General features: G+C 38.8%; 1 protein-coding gene across 1 annotated transcript in view; it reads left to right on the top strand.

Moving 5' to 3' along the window:
• Positions 1-20046, top strand: part of SORCS3 (sortilin related VPS10 domain containing receptor 3) — a 670210-nt gene that overhangs the window by 364646 nt on the left and 285518 nt on the right. Inside the window, exon 4 of the mRNA XM_020987979.2 lies at positions 12758-12916. Coding sequence (XP_020843638.1) covers positions 12758-12916 — 159 coding nt within the window. The remainder of the gene's footprint in view (positions 1-12757; positions 12917-20046) is intronic.

Below are 20046 nucleotides of genomic sequence, written 5' to 3'. Positions count from 1 at the left end.
ATTGGAGTGGTCAGAGGAAAGTTTTCTGGAAGAAGAAGAAATTAAACTAGACTTTATAGAGATGTGGACAAAAGGAGAGAGTGCTATCTGGGTGATAGGAAGAACATAGGTACAGAAGCAGATAAAAAATAAGGCATGTTCAGATAAGGGTGAAAGCACAAGCCAGCTGCTGAGTAGTGGAAGCTAAGCCTGATGAGATAGCTGGGAGTCAAATGTTGGAAGACCTTAAATGCCAGGTGATAAGGTGGTTGGAAGTAGAAGACCATTGACCATTCCCAGAAAGAGCAGTGGCATGATCAGAACCATAATTTAGGAAATTCTCTCATTTACCATGTAGCATGGATTGGAGGAGGGAGAGACTGGAGCTAGGGAGGCTTGCTTGCATCCTACTCTGAGAGTCTAGGATGTTTTTTGCCCCACTGTGCTGGGCTCTGAGGGGTCCCAGTCCTTAAGTTGTAGACGATTTCTTACTGTTTTTCTTCCTTTCCTTTGTCTCTTTATATATCCATCTGACCTATGATTGGCTAAATGCTGATAACACATCTTTTGGGGCACTATTTCTAGTGGCATAACTTGCAAATCCTATTACAACTTCTTGGATCTGACCAAGAATGTGCTTATAAATGGTTTCCTAGGAAAATAAAATGTATGCTCACACATTTTTTAAGTGTAATCTTCATTATTGACATTTTCTTCACTTCCTTAAGTCTAGACAATTAAGAAAACAATAAATCAAACCATAATATTTTAGCATTTATTGATTTTAAGATGTAAATACTCACACTAAAAATTTAACAACTGGTTCTTGAGAACTAGTTATAGCTAGCTTCAGTACACCCCTAGATGTGGAATTTGGATGATAACTTAAAATCCCAGAATCTGGGAAATTCAGAAATCATGTGGTACATCCCCTCCATTTTATGAATGAGGAAATGGTAAGCAGGGACTGGAAAACCAGGATAAGTGATGAGAAGGGAAGATTGTATTTATCTCACTTAAAATCAGATAGTTCAAGTTGCTGGGCTTGGATGAATTACATCATCAAGTTCTGAAAGAATGGACACATTTGATAGCGAAATCTTAGCAAAACAGGACAGGTACCACAGGGCTGGAGAAAGGCACATGTCTCATTTTCAAGAGTGAAACAGGTGTTGTCTGAAAACTACAGACTGAACTTTGATTCCTGGCCAAATTCTAGAACACATGATTAAAGAGATGGTTTGTAAACACTAAGGACAGAGAAGAATAAATATTCAGTCAGTCTAGTTTCATTAAGAACAGGCCATGCCAGGTTGTCTTTCTTTCTTTCCCTTCTTCCTTCCTTTTGTCCATTTTTCCTTTCTCATTCTTCCCATTTTATTCTCTTTTCTTTCTTCCTTATTCTTTGTCTTCTTTTTCTTTTCCTTTCTTTCCCTTTCATTTTCTGCTTTGCTTTCCTTCCCTGTCCCTTTTCATTTCCTTTCCCTTTTTCTTTTATCTTTCCTTTCCTCTCCCTTTTTCTTTTTCCTTTCCTGTCCCTTTCCCTGACCTTTCCCTTTCCCTTCCTTTTCCCTTTCCTTCCCATCCCCATCCCTTTCCCCTTCCCTACCTTCCCATTCCCCTTCCCTTCCCTTTCCTTCCCCCTTCCCTTTCCCTTTCTCTACCTCCCTTCCTCTTACCTTATGTCTGACCATCCTTCTTTCCTTCCAACAAGATAACCAGATTGACAGAACATGAGAATCCTAGAAATGTACTGTACTTTTTCAAATGCTTTGCTGAACTCTAAGTCTTTCATGATGCGATCTCTCCTAAAATGGAGAGATATGGCTTAAATGATAGTATAGTTAAGTGGCTTAAAAACTGGTTAAATATCATATGTGGGCCCATTTCTACTTAGAAGGAAGTTTCTGGTGGCATGCCTCAGGGATATATCCTTGCTCTTGTGCTGTTAAAATTTTATTTCAGTGACTTGGATTAGGGCATGGTCAGTCAATAAATATTTATTACTTGTCTACTATGTGCCAGGCACTGTGCTAAGTGCTGGAGACACAAAGAATGGCAAAAGAAATACCTTGTTGTCAAGCAGCTCACAGTCTAACAGGGGAGAAAACATGTAAACAGCTATCTACAAACAAGCTATTTACAAAACAAACAAAATAATTGACAGAGGGAAGGCGCTAGAATTAAGGGGATCAGAAAAGCCTTCCTGTAGAAGGTGGGATTTTACCTGGGATTGGATGGAAGCCTGGGAAGCCAGGAGACAGAGAGGAGGAGGAGGGGGAGAAACATGGAGGACAGCCAGTCAAGAGATGGAGTATCTTGCATGAGAAGCATCAAGGAGGCCAGGGTGGGATGTAAGATGTAAGAAGACTAGGAAGGGTGAATGGCTTTGAATGCTAAACAGAGGATTTTATATTTGATCTTAGGGGTGATCGTAAGCCAGTGTACTTTACTGAGTGAGGAGTGACATGGTCAGGTCTGGGTTCAGCTAGATGGTTTCTTGGGTTTCCTTCAACTCTCAGATGCTGTGATCCTGAGGAATTGGGGCCTGGACAGTTAAGAAAGTGACTTACGCACCCCAGGTTTCCTACCTCCCAGTCCACTGATCCTTTCACTGACTCGTGCTGCATCCACATAGGTTTTCCTTAAAACTTAGAGAAATATTCTTGCTTGACTTGGTCCCCTAGCCCCTTTAAAATTTCACCTTAGATTTTTTTAAAAATAGTAGAAGATAGTTATTAGGGAATTGGAGATTCTGAGAGACAGTAGAATTGTCTATAGAGGAAAAAAAGATGAAGAAATTAGGTGCTCTGTGATTTGAGGGTCTGGGGAGCACCCTGTCTTCTTTCCCCTCTGCTCTAAATCTCTCTTCCACTCAGTGACAAAAATTTGACCTTGAGAGGCTCTTTTTTGGGGAGGGTTGTTCTCTGCTTTTCAAAAATGCAAGTACTCCTAATGTCTGTTAAAATGATTCAAACTGAGGTATAAGTGACATGATATAATCTTTTCTTATAACTGAGGGAGCTTCCCCTGGTAGCAAAAACAAACACCTCCCCTTCCTCCCCCAAAACACACACCCAGGAGAGCAAGAAGCTATTTAAATTTTAGTATTTTGGTGAAGTGCAGAAAATGAACATTTCTTAATGGATCCTCTGAGTCTCCTTTTTCTATGCCATTCAAATATATGGAACCAATCTGTTTAGAATTTCTGTGGAAAATGATACAAAATAAGTCTGTTTTCATGGGCTTCGCTCTCTATCCCTAACCTGTCTTTCCATTCTGGATGCCTGCTGCTCCCAGGCACCATGCCTATGTGCCAGCTATCCTGGGTGTCTGTTCCTGAACATTTCCTGTGCTTTTTTGTCTTTATGACTGAGAGAAATGATTATAAATAACCATTAATTTTGGAGATTCCAGAGTTCCCCCTTTTTCTACAGTCTTCATTTCAAAGTTCAGTCTCTTGAAGGACATTACTGATACTGTTACTGATAATTAAGATTAAATGAACTGCTGGATCTTGGTCAGACCCCACCCAACATTACTAGGGAAGCCCATTATGTTCTACTCAGGTTTGGGTGAGGATAAATTCTTTGATTAGATTACCCATAGCTGAAGGTGATCTGGATGATCTCTTTGTCCAAGAGTGACACTTTTGCAAGGGCATATAAGCCATGAGCCTGCCATCATGAGGGTCTTTGGCAATCAAGAATGCCACTGAACTCTTTTATTAAAATGCTAGCATCATTAATAAAATTATTAATTATGCAGAAATTATGTCTCTTGAACTTTTTAAATATCACATGACTCTATGTGTCCAATGTTATCTATCCTTCAAGGCCCAGCTATGAGACTACTGGCTTCTTGAAGCCTTTATTGATGCCTAAGTCTAATCTCATTAGCTGAAAGATATCTGTCCTTTATTGGACCTCACATTGCTTTTTGTATGGGTTTCTCTTTTGTACTCATATTTCTTTTCTTATCTCCCATACTCTAAAAGCTAGCAAATCAATGTGAGATAGTTGATAGAGTACTTGACTTGGAGTCAGGAAGATAGAGCTTCAAATCCTGCCACTAATTTTTATTTGCTATGTGATTGTGGGCAATCACAATCAGTTAAAATTTCTGAGACTCAGTTTCCTTATCTGTAAAATGGGAATTTTCAAAGAACTTAATCTATGTGCTTTCTGTGAAGTTCAAATTATGCCTTTATCAATGCTGATTATTCATCTTTGAGGTTTGCACTCAGAATATTCTGAATAATGAATATTTTATTGAATGTCTTATCTCCCTTGTAAAATGATAAGCTCCCTGAGGAGAGGGACCATGTCTTACTTATCCCCAGATCACTCATAGTGCCTAGCCTGGGGTTTTGCATAAGGCAGGTACCCAGAAAATGTTTATTTAATTGAACTTTATTAAGACTTAGCATTGGAGACTATGTCATTGTGGACATAAGGTGAGGCTCATCATTGGTATCCCAATGAAAAGTTGAGAGTTGCCATTTGAAGTAGCTATCACATGACTGACCTGCTATATTTAGTAAATCTTGGCTTATTCAGCCAGTTGTGTGGTGTCTGTTTTGTGGCTTGTACATTTATGCATATCTGATTTTTTTCTCAAAATATTAATAAGAAGGTAAATTATATTAAGATTCTCTCTGTTGGCCAATATAGTTAGTTCCCCATTATAGAAATGAGCAGAATAATAACCTGACATCTTACACTCTGTTGGTATACATAATAACTATGCTTAATTAAACTGCTTACTACCTCTGTGACCTTGAGCAAGTCACAACTTTTCTAAACCTCAATTTCTTCATCTGTTTAAGGGGACTGGGACTGCAGTCAGGAAGGCCCAAGTTCAAATTTGACCTCAGACTCATACTTGCTACCTGATTTTGAACAAGTTACTTAACCTCAATCCTTCTCAGTTTCCTCAACTGTAAAATGGGGACAATAACAGCACCTAGTTCCTAGGGTTGTTGTGTGAATCAAATGAAAAAATTTGTAAAGCATTTAGCATAGTACCCGGCACATAGTAGCTGTTTTATAAATTATTTTTTCCTTTTATCCTTCCCAGTAATAATCCCTGTGCACCCCTGATGCTAGTGCATGAGTAGAATCACTTCTTAGATTGAGACAGAGCTCAGAGTTCATATATAAAGAGCTGGACTCTCTTTGAAAGTTTGGCACTTCTGGCTCCTGCTCTCCCTAGGGGAGTCGATGTAACACATGCAGCAGTTGCCAGAGTTATTCTTCTCTACTACAAAGTAGATGGATCCTTGGATTAATTAATCTTTGATTCTCTCCTCTCTCCCTTCTCAGTTCTAATCTACCGCCAAATCCCACCATTCTGTCTTCATGACGTTTCTCATGTCTGTCCCCATTGGCACCACCCTTTTTCAAGCCCTTGTTGTCAGTTGCCTTTATACTGAAATAAACTTTGATGTGGCTTCCATGTTTTCATCCTCTGCTATCTCCATCCATCCTTCATATAATTGACAAAATAATCTTCCAAAGACATAGGTTTGACAAAAGACTCATTTGAACATCAGTATTCTTCTGGTGATTCGGTATGACTATAAGTCATTGGACAAATACAATTTCTAAAGAATTTAAGTAGTGAGTCACCCACAGGGCAGCAGAGAAGGTATGAGTCCTCTGCAACACGTTAAGCATCATGCAGAAGTGGCATAAAAGATACCTGAGGGAGATGTCTGATTGGATAGAGAGATGGACTAGCAATGGCATATCTAATGGACAACCAGCATACTCTATTTGTGTCCACATAAAATCACCTCTGTTTCCCACCCTCCTTAGAGAATTTACTGAAGGACTTGGACAAGAGCTGTAATCATTTGGTGAGTCAATAAGCACTTATTGAACACTTACACATTCTAAGCACTGTCCTACTGTCCTAAGCAAAGTCAATCAGTCAATAAACATTTATTAAGTGTCTACTATGTACCAGGCACTGTGCTAAATACCAGGAGACAGAGAGAGGCAAAAACATAGTCTCTGCCCTCAATGAGTTCATATTCTAATGGGGAGACTAGACAATATTGTGGATGGTAACTTTAGAAGGAAGTCATTATCAGTGGGAAGCATCTGGAAAGGCCTCCTGCCAAAGGTGGGTTTTGAGGGGAGTTTAGGGAGAAGGCGGAGGTGAGGGAAGGAGAGAATTCCAGACATGAAGCACAGTCAGTACAAAGCACAGAGTTCTGAGACAGTGCCACGTGTGAGAGCAAGAAGGCCAATGGCAAAGGATCCCAGAAGCGTGTAAAGAGTAGGAAGACTGGAAGGGTAGGGAGAGAACGAGTTGTGAAGGACTTTAAAAATCAAACGGAGAAGTCTCCATTTGACAGAAACTGCTAGGAAAACTAGGAAGCAGTCTATCAAGGTGGTAGGGTTAGACCAACAACTTATGTCATATTCCACAATAAATTCAAAATGGTTACATGATCTGAATATTAAAGATCATACCATAAAAAAAAATCAGAGCAGAAACAAATCACATATCTTATACAGCTCTAGGTAAGAGATCTTTTCTAAACCAAGCAAGAGATGAAGGCAATTACAAGTGATAGAATAGATCATTTTGATAAGACAAAACCAAAAACCTTCTGCACCAACAAAATGAATTTGTCTCAAATTAGAAGGGAAGTGATTGAATAAAAAAAATCATTGTAACAATTAGTACAGATAAGGTTTGGTATCCAAGACATATAGACAGCTAACATAAAAGTGTGTGTGTATGTGTGTATATACCAAAAAGTATGCTATTCCCTAGCAGTAAAGTAAATAAACAATCAAAGGATATAAACAAACAGTTCTTAAAAACAGAATTGTAAAGTATAAGCAACCATATGAAATAATTCTACGAATAACTAGTAATAAGAGAAATTGAAGTCAAAATAACCAACAGTTTTATTCCACACCCACAGAATTGGTGAAGATGTTAAAAAAAAGACAGGAATAATTCAGTGTTGGAGGGGTTGTGGAAAGAGGTATACTAATGCATTGTGGGTGGAGCTGTGAATTAATGCAACCATTCCAGAAAGCAATTTGGAATCAGGCAAAGAAAGTAACTAACATATGCCTTTTGACTCAGAAATCCTGCGGCTAAACATGTACCCCAAGGAGGTCATTTATGAAAAGAATGCTTCCAGAGGGCAGCTAGGTGGCACAGTGGATAGAGTACCAGCCCTGAAGTCAGGAGTGCCTGAGTTCAAATCCAGGCTCAGATCGAACACTTGACACTTATTAGCTGTGTGACCCTGGACAAGTCACTTGACTCCAATTGCCTAAAATAAATAAACAAAAATAAAAAGAAAGCTTCCAAATATATAAAAATATTTGTAGCAATACTTTTTGTGGCAGAAAAGAAATAGAAACTAGATGTCCATCAATTAGGGAATAAACAAGTTGTGATACATGAATGTAATGAAATAGTATTGTGCTAAAAGAAAAAGGTGACTATGGTGAATACAGAGAAATATAAAAAGACTTGAAATGATATAAAAGAACTAAGAGCCAAGAAAACAATATGTACAATAACTACAACAATGCAAATGGAAATAAACACCACAAAACATTGGAAAATGAATGTTGCAAAATTACCAAGAAAAGCATATCTCCAAAGAAGAGATATGAGAAGATACCTCCTCCCACACCCTTGTAAAGGTAGGATGTCCATAGTCTGGAATATTGTGAATACAGTAAGATTTTTTTCAGTGTATTTGTTCAGTTTGGCTGATTTTTTTTCTGTTCTTTTCTTTTTTTCTTGCCAGAATTTCTTTGTTCCATAGGATGGCTCTCTGGAAGGGGGAACTAAAGGGAAGATTCAGGCAATGTAAAAATAAAAGATATTAATTAAATTTATTTTTAAGTTAGCCAAGCAAAGGATTTTATGTTTGTTCCTGGAGGTTGTTAGACCTGGCATTTATTGACATGGTTGGACTTGTGCTTTACAAAAATCATTTTGGCAACTGGAGTGGAGAATGGATTTAAGTGGGGAGAGATTTGAGGCAGAGGAATCAACCAAAAGGGCATTGCAGTAGTTCTGGCATCATATTAGGAGGGTCTGAATCGGGATGGCAGAAGTAAGTGGAGATAAGGAGATGTATATAGGAGATGTAAAGGTGGAAATGGCATAACCTGACAAGAGAGTTCCTATGTGTGGTGAGTGAGTATGGAATTGAACATAACGCTAAGGTGGCAAGTCTGAGTGATTGAGAGGATGGAGATACCCTTGACAATAATAACAAAGTTCAGAAGAGTGGATGGCTTTAGGGGAATGAAACTGAGTTGTTTTGGTTATTTTGAGTTTGAAATGTCTACAGGATATCCAATTTGAGATGTCTAAGAAGCTGTTGGAGAGGTGAAGCTAAAGCTGCAGAGAGAGAATAGAGACTGTCTATCTGTCTATCAATAGACACATACACATATATGTGTATCTGGAGATCTGTTCAAATTAGTTAGCTGAAATAAAAGGAAACTGAGGAAAAAATTATGAGCATCTATGATTTAATTTGCAAACCTAGCACTTGCATATCAGATTAGATCATCTGACTCCTTAGAGGTCACTTAGAGGAGTGATTTACAGGGGTGATTTTTATAACAGAAAAGAGGAATAAAAAATTTACAGAAACTGGTTTTGAATATAATTCAGTTAGATGAGGCAGGTCACCTGACTAGGTAGCATCTCCAAAGCTTTCTTAAACTTACCTCAAACGTCCTTTCCTTCAGGTGGTGCCTTTTGTAATCAGAAAGTATACTGGCAAAGAGGAACTTGTGGTCAGCAGTTAGCAGTCACCTCTCCACCACCATCTTCCTTAGAATATTCCATTACTCAATTTAGAATCGAACTCACAAAAAAAAAAAAAAAGGAGCTTGTCCACTAAGACTGTAAAGAGGAACTTAACCTCTGGCTAACCTTTCTCCAGCCGCTAGAAAGGAGAACTTAACCTTTCTGCTAGAAAGAGGAATTTAGCCTTTGGTCAACCTCCCATTCTGCTAAAAAAGGACACTTAGCTTTTAAAGAACCTTATGATCTTATGATTCTTTTATTCCTCTAAATGATAAAGTCTTATCAATCTATCTATTCACTAAATCTACAGGTAACATAGACTTAAGAGACTATCTATATTAGCCTGGCTTAGTTATTAGGGCTAGCTTTTCCTAAATAAAGAAGTTTAATCCTGTAGTAAAACTAAAAATCAATCAAAGTAATCAATACTAATTGATTTACTTTTCAAATCATCTGCATATATATGGTAATTGAACCATTAAACTCATGAGAATTGATGATACACCAAATGAGAGAACGTGGAGGAAGAAGAAATGAGGGCCCAGAACAGACCCTTGGATCACAGGATATGAAGGCCAAAATAGTTTGATCTACACTATTAGAGGAATAATAATGATGATGATATTAATAACAATAGCAATGTTGCTAGCATTTATATGGCACTTTTAAGATTTGCTAAGTGCTTTAAAATATTTTCTCATTTGATCCTTACAACTACTCTGGGAAGCAGGTACTATTTTTATCCCCATTTTACAGAGGAACAAACTGAGGCAGACAGAGGTTAAGTGATTTGCTCACAATTAGATGGCTAGTGTCTGAGGTTTGATTAGAACTCAGATTCTTCCTGACTCTAGGTGGAGCACTCTATCCACTGTGCCACCTTGTGTACTACTTTGATGGGATCAAAGACCCACAGAAATATATAAATAAGGCACAGGTCTAAATATGCCACTACTGAGCTCAAAACCATTCAATTACATCTAGTTACCTCTAGGATAAAATGCATAGTCCTTAGCTTGCTATTTAAGATCCAATACAAACTGGTTCCTTACTAGTCTTGCATACTTCATGTCAAAGCCAAACTGGAATACTAGTTCTTCATCGTAAGAAAGAAAACTATTTCCCCATGCTGTACATTTAAATAGTTCATTTTTTTTAATGCCAGGAATGCATGCCCTCCTCTCACCACCACCTTTCCACTTCCTTATTGCTTTTCCACATTCAGCTGAGCTGCTGCTTCCTCTACGCAGCTTTCACTGATCCCCATATCCTGTAGTGTTCTCTTCTCCTTGAAATATCCATAAGGATATTTTGTCTATTCTCTCCTTTACCCTCATAATTTCATATCTTACTCTCAGTATATTTTATCTATGAACATGATCTCCTGTGTGTCAGGTATAGTGTTAGGTGTTGGTGATACAAAGACAAAAATAACTGACACCATACAATTGAACCATTAAACTCATGGGAAGTGGGTTTTTGTTGACTGATGAGGTTAGAAACCAGATTCCAAAGGATTAAGAAGTGAGTGAAAGGAAAGAAAGTAAAGGTACTTGAGTGTAGACAGCTTTTTCTAAGAGTTTGTGTAAAGGAGAGAGGAGATATTGAAGGATAGCTCAAGAAGATGGAAGGGTCTACTGAAAGGAGGTTTTTTAGGATGGGGAAGAGTTGGGCAACTACCAAGGCAATAGGGAAGAAACAAGAGGTAGAGAAAGACTGAAGATTAGAGAAAGAGAAGAGGTAATTGAGGAGGCATTCTGCTGAAGAAGGCAGGAAGCAAATTGGATTCAAGGGTACATGTATAGAGGGGTTGGTTTTGGTGAAAAGAAGAGCTACCTCATTATCAGAGACTAGTGTAAATGAAAAGAGAGTGTAGAATGTTGTCAAGGGATTTAGAAATGGGAAGAAGAGAGCTCATACTAAATGCCCTCAACTTTCTCAATAAAGAAAGAGGGAAGATTTTCCTCTGAAGAAGCATGTGTGTGTGTGTGTGTGTGTGTGTGTGTGTGTGCGCGTGCACGCACACACACTTACATGGGTTTTGGGCAGGGCATAGTGGTGGTATTGATTAGAGAATATTTAAAAGAGTATTTGTGGAGAGTGGGGTAGAGAATTGTTGTTGTTGTTCGGTTGTTAAAGCCATGCCTGACTCTATGTGACCTCACGGCTTTTGTCCGTAGGGTTTTCTTGGCATATATACTGGTTTGCCATTTTCTTCTCCAGTGTGTCCCCATTTTACAGATGAGGAACTGAGGCAAATAGAGGTTGATTTGCCCAGAGTCACACAGCTAGTAAGTGTGTGAGGCTGGATTTGAACTCAGATCTTCCTGACTCCAGGCTCAGTGCTCTATCTACTGCACCTCCCAGGAGTAAAAAGACTTCACTAAAACAGTGTTTCTTACATAGTAGGAACGTAATAACTTTGTCTAGTTGAATTGTGGTTGAATTCTGTTGACAATGTCAAAAAGAACTTGAAATGACAAAAATGTTCTCTAATAAACCATATAATGAATTGATTTTATATTTTTCCTTTATATTTTATGTGTATTTATATTTAGTGAGTACAGAGGTGTTAGTTTATTAAATGCATTGTAACTGTCATATCAAATAAAACCAGTTTATGATGCTAGCCTTATCTTCTAATTAAAACCAGAAGCATGAAGCTATCTTTATACCTGTATACAATAAACAGTTTAATTTCAATGCACTAGGGGAAAAGATAGTTTAATTGCCCACAATATGACCCATAAGGAAGTACTAACTATGCTAAGTTCATGCATTTTAAAATATAGTTTCCATCCAGCCCAAGTGCCTCATTCTACTATTGATTGGATCCTGCTTTAAGATATCCATCCATTCTCCTCAGCCCCCTCGGCTGACTTGGCAACAGTGCATGAAATCTTATGAATAAATCTGGGAAAAAGCAGCCACTCTGTCCATTTTATAAGGAGAGAAGCATGAACTGCCCCACTCCTCTGTAATTCCACCAAAGGTTTCCCAACTTGAAATGCAGAATCAGAGAATCAGAAATCCCCAAGTATAAAGAAGACAATTGAGACTTTAACTCAGCCTCACCTATAGATTTTAAGGAGTCACATACAAGCTTAGGGCTTTTGACACCAAAGAAGGTAGAAGGGAAAAGATGCTAGAGATTTTTTTTGAAACCATAAAGGGATTGAAAAGGGCAAAGGATTGTAAATCACAGTATTGAATGATTAGTGAGACTGGTACCAAATTGTACTTAGGTGTTCATTTCTTTAAATGGCTTGCTCTTGCTCTTGAATGATCATTTGCTTTCTTGGTTTTAATATGGACCTTGGACAACATTTGCCTTGGAGTCATATCTTATGCCTGAAGTACCACTGCCACTTAATGATGATGTCTTCTGTTTATGGGGGAAGGGTTGTTGCCAAGAAGAGCCATATGTGTGTGTGTATGTGTGTGTGTGTGTGTGTGTGTGTGTGTGATACAGATATATGGTGTCAAAAGGTGAAGTATAACTCTCAAGTTAAAAAATGATGGCACTTGCCACACTTCTACGTTATAAGAAACATTTTTTTTTTTGCCAGAAGCATTTCCTTTGGAGGATAAATATTAAGAAGGAATAATAGAGGAAGTCTTGAAATGGTGTAAAAGAAGAAATTTTAAAAATAGTGAAACATGATTGCTACAAGCCAGAAAGCAAAGAGCAAAAGGAGAAGGCTTTCAGTACATACTCACTGAGGTTGAAGATTGAGTCTCCTTTGCATTCAGAGCCAGTCCTGAACACTAATTCAGTTCTAGGTACCAATAAAGAAGACCAGGAAAAAAAAAAAGGTAACACCAAATTTTGATTTGGAAGCTCCACCAACCTCACCCTATTCTAGGATGTCCAAGTATAAATAATTTAAAATTTATGGTTTAATTACTTGCATTTATTCCACTGTCATCCCTACTAACTCCTCTATTTCCTTCCCTTTTTATTTCTCAGATAATGCTTCTCAGTGATCCTGAGATTGAGAGCAGCATTTTGATTAGCTCAGATGAAGGTGCAACCTACCAAAAGTACCGGCTGAACTTTTATATCCAGAGCCTACTCTTCCATCCTCAGCAGGAAGACTGGATCCTAGCTTATAGCCTGGACCAAAAGGTAAGTGAACATGCTTCTGATGTGCATATTTCTTCAGGATATATATATCCAGGGAATTTTAAAAGCAAACAAACGTTAATTGAGTAACCCATTATTGGGTCCTATATTTAGAGCTGGAAGGAAACAAAGAGGCCATCAAACCCAAACCCTTCACCCCCAAAAAGCTTAAGTGGGTCATACAGCTACTAAGTGTCTGGGGTAATATTTGAACCCAGATCTTCTAAGTCTAAGACAAATGCTGATCCATTAGGGTGAACTACCTCATCAAACAATCTAAAGAAACTAAAATATAACTAAATTTGATTTAAAAAAACTGGATTTCCCCCAAAAATATAAACTTAAAAAGAAAGATAGAAAATATGACTTTTTGGGGAAAAAATTAAGGTGTATCTGGGTAAACATAGTATGCGCTATATGCAGGCCTGTTTTCTTAGATTTTTGATAAGATTTAATAATGAGAGAAACATCTGAAGCAAAATTTGCGTTTCATCATTTCAATTTGAGTAGCTAGTTTTCCATGCTCAGAATGTGCTCTCTGCACTCTGACACCTCCCCACCTGGTCCTCCTTTGGAGGAATATTCTTTTTCATTAGTGGTTTCAGAATGGATCGGAGTGTTTTGACAGCAAAAATTCATTCATCTTTTTTCCTTCTGATAATTTAATGACCTTCCCACTAGTGTTATTGCTGAATCTGCATCCAGCTTCCCTAGGTCCCATACACAGTAGATATTTCTAGTGTTCTGTCTTGCATAGACCTGTCCTTGAAATTACCTTGATTTAAAACAAACAAAAACCCTTTCCCTCCCCCTTCTCTCTTACTCAGACCAATAAAATAGCAGCTTTTTTTTTTTTGCAAGGAGAGTTGGGGGGAAGAGACACATTTCAATGTATAACTGAGTGTGTGATATCTGCACCTTAAACAATCGCTTCAACATAACCCTTCTTTCTCTTGACAAGGAAACTGGATAACGATACCAAGTGCTTATTGGTACCCCCTCCCCAGGAGTCCTCAAATGACATTTGTGGAAGCACTCCTATTGTAAATACAATTCCTTCACAGTGTCAAGTGGATGTTTTAAAAAAAAAAAGACTTTGTCAAATGTCGGATAGTTTATAGGCTTAGGTTTTTGGTGTAACTGCAAATTTTAAAGTAGGGTTGAAAAAATAATATATTATTTTTGTGACACTAAATGTTTCAATGCCATTTTTTTAAAAGTCAAGGTAGCGATGTTGAACGAACTACACTTGGGTTAGTACGGAGGCAAGACTAGGTAGGGAAAAGCAGCTAGTGGTATATGTGCCCCAGAAGTGACAAATTGAACTGAATATGCATAGCGTATATCTGGGGACGCAATGGAGAAGAGTGCTTTGCCCCTTCCCTCTGTCCCTTGGTAGCACCCACATCTGTACCATTGCTGACATAATACATGTAGAGATATGATGCTATCACAATGCTTCTAGACTTCTTGGCTGCTTTTTGCTCAGTAGAAATATGGGAAAGATGTGTCCTAAGCATTGATAGATTTTCTTAATCATTCGACAGATCTTTGGAGAAGCAGCTAGTCCTTCAGTGCTCCTTCTTGTTGACAACTTTGCATAAAGTGACTGAGTGTTCCTTGTGCTCATAAAACTCCCACCTGATGCCCTGTTATTCCTCGCAGAAATAAATGGCTGCAAAATGACAAAATGCCCCAGGCCACACTTAGAAATCTTCCATAAAGCATTTCTTTCCACTCCTTCTTTCCCCTCCCCACAAAAAAGCAAACCTCACAAACCTTTCCATTAAAGAAGGGGTCTCCTTCCTTTCTCTTTTTTGTAGTTCAAGGATTGAGACAGCTGAGAGTAGTACCCTCAAGCAGCAGATTAAAATGCAGGTGTCTTCCAGAATTGAGACGCAGCCTTACTGTTTTCAGGCTTGAGATGCAAATGTGCACCAGTGAGGTGCCTTCTTTCTTTAGAAGAAAATGTCAATGTCTCTGTTGCGGTATTCTGGTATCCATCTCTGGGAAGAGGTCATTTGTGTGCAGGGGTCTATAGATCCCAACACAAGATGTACTTTGAGGATTTCATGAATCCTGAAGCCCATCTGATTAACTTATGTGTATCACAAAGAGCCCTAATTGAACAATATTTTAAAGGGACAGTGTGGACATATTAACTCTCATGACACCCTAAACCTTTGGGAATTTGCCTGGAACCATGAAATGCTTAAAGGCATTGTTAAAGAAACAGGAAACTAAGCTTACAAGAAAGCCATACCTACAGTTCAAAATAAAATGTAGTTAGAGAAGTGTAGTAGTCTGAGGAATTGTATTTCCTTGGTGTTAGTGGTAGTGGACCGGCAGGAGATAAAAGCAGGGGAAAATATTCCCTGGGTTAAGGCCTTTTAGGAAAGGATGTAGTCTCAGCCAAAGAGTAGGAGTCAGATGACCCATAACTACATTTTGGATAAGTTACATAGCTATTCTGTGATATGGAAGGAAAGAAGGGAGGCAGGAAGGAAGGGGGAGGGAGGGAGGGAACAAGGAAGGAAGCAGTACCTACTATGTGCCAGGACCTGTGCTAATCACTTTACAAGTATCCCACTTGGGAATATGTTTATCATGACTGTATGTGTATAATCTATATCAGATTGCTTGCTGTCTTGGAGAGGGGAGAGAGAAGGAAGGGAGGGAGAAAAATTTGGAGCTTAAAATCTTATACAAATAAATGTTGAAAACTATCTTAATGTGTAATTAGAAAAAAAAACTACTATTAAGTGGGGAAAAAACCCAATATCCCACTTGATCTTTACAACAACCCTAGGAGATAGGTGCTATTATTATCCTCATGTTACAGTTGAAGAATATGAGGCAAAGAAAGAGTGTGACTTGCCAGGATCACGTAATTAGTAAGTGTTGGAGGCTCAATTTTAACTCAGATCTTCTTAACTTCAGGTTTAGTGCATGGTTCATTGTACCACACCAGATTTGGGGATTTCACATCCCAAAACTTTTGCTTAATACATGTGTGATCTACAACAAGTCACTTCACCTCTCTGGCCCTCATTTTCTTTCTATTTAAAATGGCCCTACACTCTTCCTCTTCCTTGGTGACCTCTACATACAGGAGTACACTAATTGTATTATTATGGAATTGGATTTCTATTCCCAACAGGTTGTTTCCCATTATGGCCAAGAACATCCCTGCACTTAGTTGGGAGGCAGGGGGAACGTCTGACTAACCCAAAACCCAGTTTTCTCATTAGGAAGATTTCTTACAACATTTCAAGATTGGTTTTGAAGATTGAAGTTGAACCTTTGGACAGATAAGTCCTGCTCTCATCTCATACCTGCACAATGTTAGAAATTGCAGAAATCATCTTTTTAGCCAGGAGCCTGCTGTGATGAAAAAAACAAAAACCTAAAACAAAAACAAAAGCAAAAATGAATGCAGGCTTTAGCATAAACCTTTTCCTCTTTCCCCTTCCCCCTTCCCCTAGTCCTTACATTATAGGTACCTTTCAAAGAAGAGGAAAAATTGAAAACAGCTATTTTTATATAAGTGACAAGATTTGGAAATCTCTCTTACCATCCATTTTCTTGGCAAAATTAAACTCTAACAAGTGTAGGTATTGCTAGAGAGTTGGGGTAAGAAACCTCATGGAATTACAGGCCGCACGTACAGTCCATTCAAGCATTTAATGTCAGAAATGTACATATATACACATGCGTATACATGTATCCTGAAACAAATGATACAGGACAGGAGAGATGGCTGGATAGATGTTCTTGTGAAAAGTATTTGAAAGTGGTAGCTGAACACAAGCTTAATGTGAGTCAACAGGAACCTGTGGTAGCCCCCTGTCTCCTCCCCTAATTCCAAATGTGAATTTAGATTGCTTTACTAGAAGTAAAGGGTATTTAAGTGATATTCCATTTGGGCTCTGACCTTGTCAAACAACATCTGGATCATTGTGTTCAGTAACTGGTACCACATTAAGAAAGTAGAGTATGACAGATAAAGGACATTAGGCTGTGAGGAGACTCAGAGCTATGCTGTAAAAGGGATAGGTCAGTTAGTCGAGCGACTTTGGTCTGTTTAGCCTAGATAAGCATAGACTTAGTGAGAGAATGATAACTTTCTGCAAACATCTAAGAACTTTTATAGGGAAGAGATATTGGGTCTTTTTAATGTTGCTGAAACTAGCACCAACTGTTCCAAGTTTCAGGGAAACAGATTTGAGTTCAATACAGGAAGGATTTTCCAACAATGGAATGGACTGTTTCATAAGGTAGTAAATTCCCCATTACATGAGGTGTTCAAGCAGGATATAGATGACTACTTGTTGGGGTGCTATTAAAAATATTCCCACATTGTGAGGGAGATTGGGGTAGATGATCTTTAAGGAATTTTCAAATTCTAAGAGATTATCATTCTGTGATACAGTTAGAGCCCCAGTCAGTAAAAGCAAACTAGAATGTAAACATGTCCTTCTGCCCAGTTAAATGCAGATGAAGCCTTGACTTCCATTTAGACTGTTTTTTTAAGTCCTCAGATTAGAAGGTGTAATTGTACTCTTAGGCTCTAGGATTAGCAGGTGATGATATTTTTCACTGGAAGTCTTCGGCAATTCTGGAATTAGTGACTTGCTACACTGTGGGGATAAAGCCATTATAGATTAACTAGCTATGATTCGCAGCTTTGAATTTCATTTGAGCTAGGAAAAAGAATAGGACAAAAGCTTTCCTCCTTTTTTTTTGTCTATGAATCCATGCTCACAACATTTTTACTAACATCTGCCTCCTCCCTCCCGCCCAACACCACCTATGTTTAATTCAGAAAGGACAGCTACCAAACATAGCCCTATTGACCTATGAAGGGTTGTAGTCAAAGGCTTGTTATGCTGGAAGGTGCTGAAGGATTATCTAGCTCAACCCTTTTACTCTTACCACCATGTTAGGGGAAAGGAATTGAAAGGTGATAGGATAGATGGGGTCACATCCAGGTGCCTAGGTAGAATCAGGCACAGATGATACAGGCTACAGACCAGTGTAGTTGACAAGTATAGCCTCCGTACTAGGTGAGGGCTAGTTTGAGAAATCTTAACTAGTGTACTAGGAGTACACAACTTCCCCCAGCTCTTGTCTGGAGTACCGCACATCCATCTGGGGAAAAGGGTCAAAACTTCTAGGATCATAGCATTCTTGCAAAGCTGAACCTTATACGTGGGGTTCTTAAGTGACCCTTTCAGTCATACAGTCAGTATGTGTCAGAGGTAAGCTCCAAACCCAGTTTCTTGACAGTGAGGTCATCACTCTACCTCGTATACCATATCCGCCTTTTAGTTCTTTGTGTGGTGAAAATAAAATAATTAGCACTTATTCTAAATAAGGCACACAATCATTCCCATAAAGAGATCATCCTGATTTAAGTGGTGGGCCTGAAGTCTGAGCCAGAAGTCATCATCCTGGGTTCAAATCTGGCCTCAGACACTTACTAGCTGTGTGACCCTGGGCAAGTCCCTTAATCCTATTTGCCCCAGTTTCTTCATCTGTAAAATGAGCTGGAGAAGGAAATGGCAAACCACTCCAATGTCTTTACCAAGAAAACCACAAATGGGGTCACGAAGAGTCATCATCATCAACAACAACAAGTTTAACAAGAGTTCATGTGGACTTCCCAACTTTAGGAGAGAGACCGACAGACAAACAGACAATATGATAGGCATTTGTGACTGTTGTTTGGCCTTAGTTCTCAAAGAAGACCATGACATCAGGAAAGTGATGCCATGACTTGCAAGTGAATTGGATTTAAGTGAGGGAGGCATGTGCAAGGTCACCAGCCTCACTTTCTCCTCCAAAGCCACCTGGGTCCAGTATCAAGATATAGATCAGGATGACTGGAGATGGCCCCCGGATAGGTGTTTGATTGCTCAACAAATGAGTAGCATTTTGTCTACTTCTACTAACAGAGAAGCTTGGGACCTCCCAGTCTCCCCTACTATTTGATCCTTTGTCCATGAAGAAAACAAGACAGGGAGCCAGTTCACGCAACTGCTGCCATGTGACTGCCTGGAAAACAACAGAGCAAGAAGGTCAAGAGGAAACCTCTTGCATACCACTTCCAGTCAAACTAGGATATGTGTCTACACTTTCATGCCTTCCTACTAGAAACTAACATTATACCTACACTCTACCTCTAAAGGTAGCTTACTGGGAATTCTGTCAGTGAAAAAATCTCATAGGAATGAAAAGACAGAAAGTGACTTCCTTTAATCCAGTCCATAATACCCTTCTAGGATGTCATCTCTGACTGAATTAAGGAGTTTCAAACCAAATCTGAAATAACAAAGTCACACCCTCAGTCCTAGGACCCATTTAGGGAACATAGCTATACTGACTAGAGCTGTGGAGGGGTTGGGAGGAGGCAGGCTCTTGTATGCGTCTGATGAGCTGATGGCTGTCACACGTGAACTATGGCATTACCAAGCATAGTGGAGTTGTATCATCTGCTAAGAGAAGCGTCTAAAATCGTTATGCTTGGGATTACATGCTGATTCTGTTCAATAAGGCCAAATCTGCAGATGCTCAATTAGCACAAAGTTGCTAAGACTCGGCAGAGATGAAGTCTTATTCTGGTAAATATACTTAATCTCCAAAGATAAAACTTGCTCTTATATGAATAATGATGATGATGGTGGTGGTGGTGATGATGACAATGATGATAATAATAAATATTTATGTAATACTTTAAGGTTTGTGAAATAGTATATTTATAAATATTATGAGAGAGCAATTTTTTTCTTATTTGAGCCTCACAACCACCCCAGGAGATAGGTGTAATTGTTATCTCCATACTACAGATGAGAAAACTGAGGCAGACAGAGATTAAGTGACTTGACCAGGATCACACAGCTAGTAAGTGAGTCAGAATGCAAACTCGGGTCTTGCTGATTCCAAGTGCAGGTGCATACCTATTTACATTCAACAAGTTTGGGATAAGTAGAGGACAAGAGCCATGCGTGTATCAAAGTCCATCAACATATGTCAAGAACCATGGATAAATGGAATCATGGAAAGTTGGAAGGGAACATTTTAGGTCATCTAGTCCCCCCCAAAAGAAACCATGGTACAGAAAGAAGGGCTAA

Source organism: Phascolarctos cinereus, unplaced genomic scaffold (assembly GCF_003287225.1).
Source record: "Phascolarctos cinereus isolate Bilbo 61053 unplaced genomic scaffold, phaCin_HiC Scaffold_3;HRSCAF=262, whole genome shotgun sequence".
In the NCBI taxonomy this organism is placed as follows: Eukaryota; Metazoa; Chordata; class Mammalia; order Diprotodontia; family Phascolarctidae; genus Phascolarctos; species Phascolarctos cinereus.
This window is presented reverse-complemented; position numbering and strand designations above follow the sequence as displayed.